Source organism: Brassica napus, chromosome A9, assembly GCF_020379485.1.
Source record: "Brassica napus cultivar Da-Ae chromosome A9, Da-Ae, whole genome shotgun sequence".
In the NCBI taxonomy this organism is placed as follows: Eukaryota; Viridiplantae; Streptophyta; class Magnoliopsida; order Brassicales; family Brassicaceae; genus Brassica; species Brassica napus.
The window spans coordinates 13896502-13906568 of NC_063442.1; the positions used below are offsets into that span (position 1 = coordinate 13896502).

The 10067-nt window shown below is 31.9% G+C and overlaps 1 protein-coding gene across 1 annotated transcript; it reads right to left on the bottom strand.

The window, feature by feature from the left end:
* Window positions 1-1488: 1488 nt before the first annotated feature.
* On the bottom strand, window positions 1489-4280 carry LOC106427447 (decapping 5-like protein). Its single transcript, XM_013868182.3, has 7 exons — window positions 4019-4280; window positions 3809-3909; window positions 3594-3665; window positions 2645-3505; window positions 2230-2385; window positions 2015-2137; window positions 1489-1904 (listed from the first exon to the last, which is right to left on the bottom strand). Exons 1-7 carry the CDS (start codon window positions 4185-4187, stop codon window positions 1719-1721), a joined length of 1668 nt encoding a protein of 555 aa, XP_013723636.2. The 5' UTR covers window positions 4188-4280; the 3' UTR covers window positions 1489-1718.
* Window positions 4281-10067: the final 5787 nt, after the last annotated feature.

Consider the following 10067-nt stretch of genomic DNA (forward strand, 5'->3'; position numbering starts at 1 on the left):
AATTTCATTCGAATTTTTCTGTATTTAAAAAAAAAACTGACACGTCATCATTTTGACCTATAAAATGAACAGTACTGATCGTCTATGAACAAGAAAACGTCTTTAGAGGTTTATTATGATAAAAATGTCTCTTTGAAGGTTTAAAGTGCTAGTAAAAAAATTCAGTGTTTAAAGTGATAGAAAGTGACATCCTGAATGTTTAAAATGCGATTTTTCTATTTAATATATACTAGATTTTGACCCGCGCTTGAAAAGCGCGGGTTTGTTTTTGTAATTAATATATTTTAAACAAATTTCTATATAAGATAATGTATAAGTTTGAGCACATTTATCTAAAAACACAGACCAATCCGTACTAAACTGAAAAACCAAAATTGAACTGAATTGCATAAATAATAGAGCAAACCATATATCTATGACTGAAAAATTGAAACTAAACCGAGAACCAAATGAGTACCTGAATTTTCAAATAAAAATTATATATTTAAAAATATTAATTACATTCAATTTTAAATAACCAAATATCATAAAAATTCTATTTATAAACCGGATAACCCAAACTTGAATTACCTGAATATTTTTATTTGGTTGATAAATAATTTAGTTAACCAAAAGTATAAATTATGTATATAATTATTTATTTAAAATATATATAACTATGTTTAATATAACACATAGTATCAAAACTATTTTCAAAATAATATTATATTTAAAATAATTAAATTTTGTTCTAAAACACAATTCTACTGCTAACCTATTTTAAAGTATCGATATAGTGTTAATACATAACTATGTGCTTTCAAAGTTTTTAGAAGTTATCACTAACCGATTTATAATTAGTTAGACTAAATATTTAACAGAACCAAAGATAAATAGCAATTTCTGAAAATATAGCAGATGGAAAGATTGAACCGGTTTTATGTAGACCATAATCATATATATGGATTCGTATAAGAACTGGTTTGGTATTAAATAATACAACCAATTTGGAATATTAAGTTGTGACAAACATCCTTTAGTTTGTGAATGATAATGCTGAAGTTTTCATATATATAACATGGTTAATGAGATCAGTTTAGTTAATAAGGTTGGTATAAAATAATGGTTGATCTCTGTAAAAGATGCAATTTGTTTACAATGGATATTGTAATTGTATTATGTTTATAGTCTCCAAAGATATTTACTATTAAATAAATCACAAGTAACCATTACAAATATAGGGTGGACATTATTTAATAATAACACAAAATAATTACGATGGAATAATGTGTATATAGTAAATGTATATGTAGAGAATTAGATTAGTATCATTTTTTATGACTAATTTGTCTTTAGTGAAGAATAATGAAGTTAGTAGTATGAGAAATAATAGGAATTCTAGTTAAATGAAATGGTCCAACTATGATTTGTTTTAAGTAGATTTTTAGGACTCCTTCCCTTTTAATAATATTGATTTTCATACTTGAGGAAGAAAAAAGTCTTATCAAGAGTGTATAAATAAAGATTTGCATATACCAAAAGGTTCATAGTACTTTTTGTTTCATTGAAGAACAAATAACATTCTCCCTAGAGGCTAAAGCTCATCAAACAGAAAAAAAGGAAAATGAACTTGCCAATATGATATGCCATCAAATCTTGGGTTTCAAAGACAGCGGTTAAGAGAAGGGAAGTGTGAGTGACCAAGCAAATCCCTTCTTAATGAAAACAGAAATTCAGAATCAGAAATGAGTGTTTCTGCCTCGGCCTCTCCCACCAGAGTAGTAACCATAACCAGAATTCGAGTAGTAGTTGTTGCTGTAATTATTATTATTATCATATCCGCCTCTGTAGTTGGTCTGCGCAGCGAGATATGCACCCTGGCCCGGTTGTGGTTGAAGTGGCATTTGAAAATGATTACCATATGCCTGAAATAAGAACAAAACGGTCCATCAAATCAAATAAAACACTATTTGCGATTTAAGGATGAAAAGTTTCACAACTTTTGGTTGGTGAATACAGAAAGGACGAAACAAACCTCAGGATTTTGTCTCATATGCTCCGGAAACTGGCTGTCTAGTTGTTGTTGTCCGCTTCTTGCTACACGGTCAAGGGGATTGCACGAGATTGTATCGAAAAAGTCATCTTTGTTATAAGCAGGCTGCAACAAAGCAAATAATAATGTTAACTGCTGCTTGAAACATCATATAGATCATATTAACTAAGATAACGTCAAGAGCTTGAGAATCACACCTTTGCCTTCCCTTCTTCGGTAGGCTCAACTACGGTTTCTTCCCTGTGATTGTTTTTACCGAGAAAACCCCATAGTTCACTCTTATTGAACTTTTCGTTCATTGCCTCAAAATCAAATTCTTCAGTGAACTCATTTCTAGAACTAGGGATCCGAGACTGCAACACATGTAGAACCAGAAGGACACATTTAGCAACTATAGCATGTATTGTACTGTATTGCTAATTAGATACAAACAGCAATGGCGCTTGATTTGAAGCTAAATGATCATCACAGGTAGCGACATCATGAATTTAAGAACCAATGTAATCATGAAACTGCATAGTAGCCATGAGAAGTCATGCATAGGTGCGATGATCACGAAAAAACATCATATGATCAGAAACGGAATTAAAAGCAAAAAAGAGAGAGAGAGACCTGATGAGCTGTAGCCGCAAGAGGCAGCAATGGCTCTTGATATGTGGCAGCAAGACTTCGAGATGGCACACCCACTGATACCGGGTTAGTTGCAACAAACATCTCTTGACCCCTATTGACCATCTGCCTAGATTGTAGTAATGGCTTCATGTCAGAAAATGACTGAGGCGAATTCGAAAACGGACCAGGAACGACAGGAGCTGAGTGAGAAGTCATAGCTGGTATATTATAAGGTATAGATCGGTTATGATGGTTAGACAGCGAGTCATAGACACCATTACCAACAGCCTGGGGTGCAATGGGGTATCTGTTCTGAATATATGGAGCAGAAAGCTGTGCTTCAGAAAGTGGTGAAGAAGCAAGGCCAGGTGGAGTATGGTGTTGTGCTTGACCAAGGGGAGAAGAAGAGTATGACTGATCAGAAGCAACGTCGGGTGTACGAGTAACAACCTGTGATGCATCATCTACTAACCCCATAACTGGTGAAGCAGACATATCTATAATCTGAGGATCATTGTGCTTCATAGCAGATGATGAAACTGCCTGGCCCATCATACCAGGAGGGACACCAGTGGAAGGTAGTTTGTTTCCTTGAACAAAAGAAGGCATGGGCATAGACAGACCAGCATTACTTTGAGCAGCCTGAAAACTATTTGCTGAACCAATAAGGCTTGCTGGTGATTCTGTTCCAGCATTAGATGGAGGAGGCTGGAATCCTAAAGGGACTGGTGAATGGTGTGTAGCAGGAACCGGTTTACTACTCAAAGCAGGTGTTTGCACCCATTGTGCTCCTCTCCCCAAACCATAGCCACTATCATATCCAGAAGGCGGAGAGCTCATAGTTGGCCTAGCAAGAGAGGACTATAAACAAGAAACCGGGAATAAGACAATGAAAAAAATCATGAAATCTGATAGTCTGAACATACAGTTTACATTATCCATGCTTTACCTGATTAACGTCATGTTCACGCTGAATCTGGTGTCTTGGTTGTGGAGATGGAGAAGGGTTAACTTGCAGATCCTGAATATAGCAAACAAGAATCATTACAGATCAATATAACTAACCTTCAAAGTTTAAACAATGACCATGTCACTTAGAAAAACATAAGAATGCAATCTTCAAAACATTAAAATGTAAAAGAAGGTAAGAGATTGAACACAAACATTGATGTCACTTCCGCGGAAAAGAATGTAATCGTAAACAGTATCAGACGGCGGAACTTGCGGCCCATCTTTCTTCCTCCCCTCTGTTCCACAAGATCTTACTGCATTCAAGAAGCACTCACAAGAACTGAATCAGAATCACTATGAAAGTCATAAAGATCTACTTAGACCTAGCGTGAACATGTATATCTCGAAATCGAGAATCCGTACCGTTCTTTAGACCTAGGGTGGAGTCATTGACGTTGAGATGGTAGAGAATGCCTTCGTAGCGGATCTCGGAGTTAGAAACTAGACTGATGAAGCTTCCTACGAACGTATCGCCCATCGACGGAGATGGAGATGGCGACGGCGAGGCAGATTGGGAACTCTCACTCGCCATTTTAGTGACGAAGTAGAACGAATCAGAGACTGTAATCGATTAGGGTTCTTGCAATGTTTGATTTTTGAAAATTTTCTCTCGTCTCTCGGAACCGTCGTGGCTCGAGTTCGTCTCCGTCGTGATTTTTAAAGGCGGGGAGATCTCTGTGCCGTTGGTCCATCTTTGAGTCTATTTTGGGCCTTCTCGAGGCCCATTTTCTTTAAGCTCACAATTGTTTTTTATTCAGTATTAATTTGAAACATAATGGGTATTCAATTGGATCAGCCCGGTTCACAAGGAGTATTTCGGTTCACTAATTTAATTAGGACAAGACTTTCGAAAAGTATGTTTAAGTTATTTCCCTACGATGCTTATGACAATAATGTGAAAGATTGTGATGATACCAAAAGTATTTGCAAGTTTTTCAAAAAAATAGTTTAATTTTTATATGAAACATATTTTATTTTATTTTATTTTATTTTGCTGAAATATAAATATCATATTAATAATGATTTGAAGATTTTACATGGTGCAAGATTTAAGTCTGAGCCACTCTAGCAAAAAAAAAAAAACTAAATGGATCAATTACAAAAAAAAAAAACAAAGGGGCACATATATATCTTGTTAACAGAAAAACAACAAAAACAAACTTATATTTTAAAATAGAAAGCGCTTTTTAAATGAAATGGTCTCAAACAGCACTTTTTTTTTTTTGTCACATGGTCTCAAACAGCACTAAAACAAGTTTATATTTCAAAATAGTTTACAATGAGATTTTCACATGAAGATCGGATCAAGTTTGAGTACACTTTTTTGAGATTTTTTGGCCCCTTTTTTCAGTTGATCGCACTCAAAAGTCCAATCCACTTTCGCGAGTTAAAAGCCACAGAAGAACTTAAAGAGTTACAGTGGCTGCTTGACAAGTTTGGCACCGGAGCTCGGGTACATCTTTGACTTGATTTCTTGCATATTTTGCGTCCAGTGTTCTCCATCTCATGTATCAACACTTGGCGAACATGAGGCTTTTTTCTTTTCATAATATTAATTAAATATGGGTTAAGTTGATCCTAAATTCGACTAAGATGTAAAGATTGGAGAATGGATTTGTCACTTGCCAATTGTATTGGTTTTTATGGATTTTTTATACTAACCAAAAAGCTGTAAAAGGTACCGGACAACAGTTAAAAATATTAGGGATAAATGTCCCACATCGGATATTGGAAAAGATCCTTAGCAATATATAAGATGGATGGATCACTCCACTTAGCACCAATTGGTTTTAGGTTGGAAGCCCATCTAGCTTAACATGGTATCAGAGCCTGATCCACGCAGTCCAATCCGATCCACATCGATCTGGCCCAAAGTTGGCCCATCGATCTTTGCCCGAACATTCCGAGATTGACGTTCAAAGAGCCATCATCTCGAGGGGACGTATTAGGGATAAATGTCCCACATCGGATATTGGAAAGGATCCTTAGCAATATATAAGATGGATGGATCACTCTACTTATCACCAATTGGTTTTAGGTTGGAAGCCCATCTAGCTTAACAAAAAACATATGTCTCAAGAAGACGTGTCCATTATCTATAAGACTTGTTGGGTTGTGCTTTCCGTTTTCTAACTAAATGTTCTATTAAGCTTCTTTTAAATTGCAACTATTGTGATCTTTTATGGATTTCCGTTTTCTAAAAAAAAAAAAAAAAAAAAAAAAAAACTATTGTGATCTTTTATGGATTTCCACTAAGTTAACTCTATGATCTTAAAATAATATTGGTTATGATTATTTTAATGTATAAAAATGGTTCAGAAACGTTCTGAGTTCTTGATCAAAAAAAAAAAAAAACGTTCTGAGTTCAGAACTGTATCCACATTGTTTACAAATTCTAGTTTGGTCGTTATTAGATTGTTATCGTGCGGAAAATCAAAAAGAAAAAGAAATATTAGTATACAGTTGTATGAATTTCACGAAGCTTCTTATCCAGATGAATATAATATAATTCTAATTATTTAATCTTTGATTAGATATTTTTGGCGGGTATGTTATGTTTTCATTTGTCCTTGGTTAATCAATTTACTTATTAAATTAATAATTAAAATCGTGGGTTACAGCCTACTAAACAACCAATATATAGTTATGTACAGTCATTTCTGCACTTAGACAGACTGTTTATTCTTCACAATCAGTTAAATAGAAAAAAAATGTTTAATACTTCAGAATGCTATTATCTTTCTAGTACAGTAATGCTGACATGCTGCAACAAAGATTATCAAGTAAAGATACTCTTAGAGTCTGATTGGTAAAATGATAGAAAAAATAGTTATGTGTCACGTTACGAAGTAGAAAAATAATGTCATTGACCACAAAAAAGACAAGCACTCAGCAAGAATGCGAGTAAAACTTTTTTTCTACTTTTTCCACGTGATTGGTGACGTTTAGAAAGAATTAGAGTAACAAAAAATTACTCTATATTTTTTTTTTCTAAAATGACTATCCAATCACTCTTAGTCTTACCTTATAACTATAACGAATACTAGACTTGATCCGCGCAGGTGCGCGGATGTATATTTTGAAAAATATGTTGATATTTATTTTTCATGTAATTATTGGGGTTTGGCAAAATGTATCCGAGGAACAAAACCGATACCGATCCGAAAATATAGTACCAAACCCGAACATAAATTGATTAAATATTCGAATTATTCAAAATTTTGTTATTTAGAGAACCGAATCTGATCCGAACCGAAGTATTCTGGTACCCGAATTTATCTAAAAATAGATTTATATACTTATATATATTAATTATGTTTAGATTTAACGTATATAAAACATCAAGAATGATACTTTTAAATTGGTTTAAATACTTGAAAATATATATTGATAGTCAAAAGTAAATATCTGAAATAGTAAAAGTATACTCAATCACCAAAAATACTTAAAATAATTATTGATTCTGTATCCAAAATTTTAAATCAAGCCAATTGATATGTTAAGCTTAGGTATTATGACATATGTTATTCAAATTTATAGGTAATATATTATTTTACTTATAAATTTTGAGAAATTTAAAATATAAAATGATTTAAAACTTTAAAAATAATTTAAATGGGTTATCCAAACCCGAACCAAACCCGCAAAGATCCGAATCGAACTCAAACCAAAATTTAGAAACATCCTAATAGGACTGAAATCTTTGATCCCGAAAATCCGAAACGCAAACCGATCAGAACCAAACCCGTGTGGGTACCCGAAAGCCCATCCCTAGTCATTATTATATATCGTATATTGTCATCATATAATTAATCGTATTTTATACGTATCATCATATAAGTAATCATATAATTAATAGTATTTTATACGTACCAGCATATAAATAATTACATATATTATATTTTTATAACTTACTATGAAATATAAAAACCATAATTTGAGTTGGTATTTCAAATTGAGCTTTGTATTGTATTGTTCTTATATATATTGACAACATTTTTTTATAATGGTTATTGAAAAATAGTTTAGTAAAAATCCATTTTTGAATATATGTATATTTTTGAATCAATTTTTGATATAAATCAACTTTGAATTATTATTTTGATTTGAAATATGTATATAAAGTTTAAATTTTGTTTTATGGTTAGTTTAGAAAAAAAAGTTTTAGGCAATTAGATTGACTCATTTTCGTATATTTTAAAACTCGTACAGATAGATAGTTTCTTATAATATGATGGATTTTCAATTTTTCTTAATAACATGAGTCCATTACCTTTTTTTTTCTTGATACTATTATTCTTGTTTCCAAACAAAATTAAGTTTTTTTAAAAGACTACAATTCATGTTTCCAAACACTCTAATTTTTTTTAATAGTCCTATTTAAGTTTCCAAACAATCTGATTGTGTACTTCAACTTTAATAATATAGATATTGAATAAAGATACTTTAACAAGATGCAAATATAAAATAAACAACTTATTTATAAATTCAAATACGATAATTTTACTCACAAAAGAAATAGTATTTATTTAGAATAGCTTTGCATCCTAGTAATCAAATTGTATTAACATTGTGGCCATAGTATTATCCAGATTCAATTTCGATTATGTGTATATAACTTATGTATATCTGTGTTATATACAACTAACAACAACAAAATATTGCGGTTTGTTGGCGTCCAAATAACCAACACGTTATTTCAAAAGAGTGTATTCAGTCTATAGTTTGGAATGATTTGATTTTTAATAAATTTATAGATTGTTTTAGGTGAATTGAGAATTTAATATAATTTTGTTTAAACCATTCTAAAATCTTGTATAAACTATGAGATTTGAATTTTTATTTTTGTAACCAAAATAGTTTTACCAAAACACTATAAATTAAATGACTAGAAAAATCTTAAAATCCACAACTTAATACACACCCTAATTTTATTGCTTACTATTTTACATTTCAGTAAACCCAATATTAAATATAATTGTATTCGTCAATCATCTATAGTCTATTATTTGTATAATTGTGGTTAATTATCTGTTGAAAGATATTTTGGTCGTGATCCAAACCATATATAATACACTTCTAAACTCTTGAATTAAAATGTTACATACCGTAAGCTCAGAAACAACAACAGCCAGAGTGAAATATCAAGGTGGTCCAGTGGTTCTTTGAAATTCTCACAGATGACTGTTAGAGGTCGCAGATTCTATACTTTTTCGGTGCGTGGTACTATACCTCTCCAAATAAATTTTTCGAAGTTTCCAGGATATAGAGCTTTTCAGAATGGGGTTAGTCACTATAATTTTTTTTATCCACAACAGTTTTCTTAACATTTTTACTAACAATAAAACTACAGCCAGAGTAATGTACAGAGCAGAAAGGAATCATACACACAAGAGAGTATTAAGTATCCTACGGCTCAGCGTCTATGGTTTACCTAACGAATCAACTATAGTCTATAGCTCATGCCATCACCACTAGCTTCAGGAGAGGAGTGGTAAAAAGGATTTTTTTTTTGTTCGGAGTTGTGATTAGATGATGCAACAAATGTGTTTGAATCCAAGTAGTAGTAGAATTTGTTTTTGGCAAAATAATTATACGAGTAGTAGTACTATGTGCTTCAATCCGCCAATAGAATGACGTGTTCAACATTGAAATATATTTAATAAATACGAGAATTCGATTTTACCAAAGGAAATACAAGTTGAAAATCAGAATTTACAGCTGCATAATTTCAAGAATTATTATTATAGTCATCTAATTATCATATATGCAGCAGTTAAATAATCACATTGACAGAATGGAATCGGTTAGTCGTCCGTGAAAAAGATCAGAAAATCGGCTTTTAGCAATTCTTACGCTATTTAATAAAATAATTTTAAAATTGGTTACTCCAAGTCTCCAACTGTCGTCGATTTGGCATCTACTTTTCACAAAAATGCATTGAATTCTTTTGACCAGCTATTTTACTAGCATTATCTAATAATTAAAGTGTTTACACAAGTAACAAATTGAATGGTAGAAGTAGAAGTGTAGAACCATAAAAAAAGGTAAACTAGTGAATGGTAAACTATTGGCTGTGATTCTATTAGTCGCAGAACTCATATATCAATATATTCTTACATGATCTCTTTCTTTTGTACTGCAAATGTCAAAACTAAAAAGGTGATTACATAATACATACTGCATTTTGTGTCATTTAACATCAAGCTATCTGAAATTCCCAAAAATTGTTGTTAGTGCAGTGAGTTTTTTTTGTTATTCATACTTGATAAAGTGGTTACTTACATCAGTCCTGCAATTTAGTTAATAATTTTAGTGTAACCTAAGTGTGATCAAAGCGGTTAATAAAATTAGTAATTAATTTATTATTTACTGACAAAAATAAAAGGAAATATCTACTGACTAATGCACA

Coding starts and splice junctions, on each gene's coding strand:
- LOC106427447 (XM_013868182.3), bottom strand. CDS start 4,187: ATGGCGAGTGAGAGTTCCCAATCTGCCTCGCCGTCGCCATCTCCATCT. Junction 3,506..3,593: donor GTGAACATGACGTTAATCAG/GTAAAGCATGGA, acceptor TCTTGTTTATAG/TCCTCTCTTGCTAGGCCAAC. Junction 1,905..2,014: donor ATATGAGACAAAATCCTGAG/GTTTGTTTCGTC, acceptor TTCTTATTTCAG/GCATATGGTAATCATTTTCA.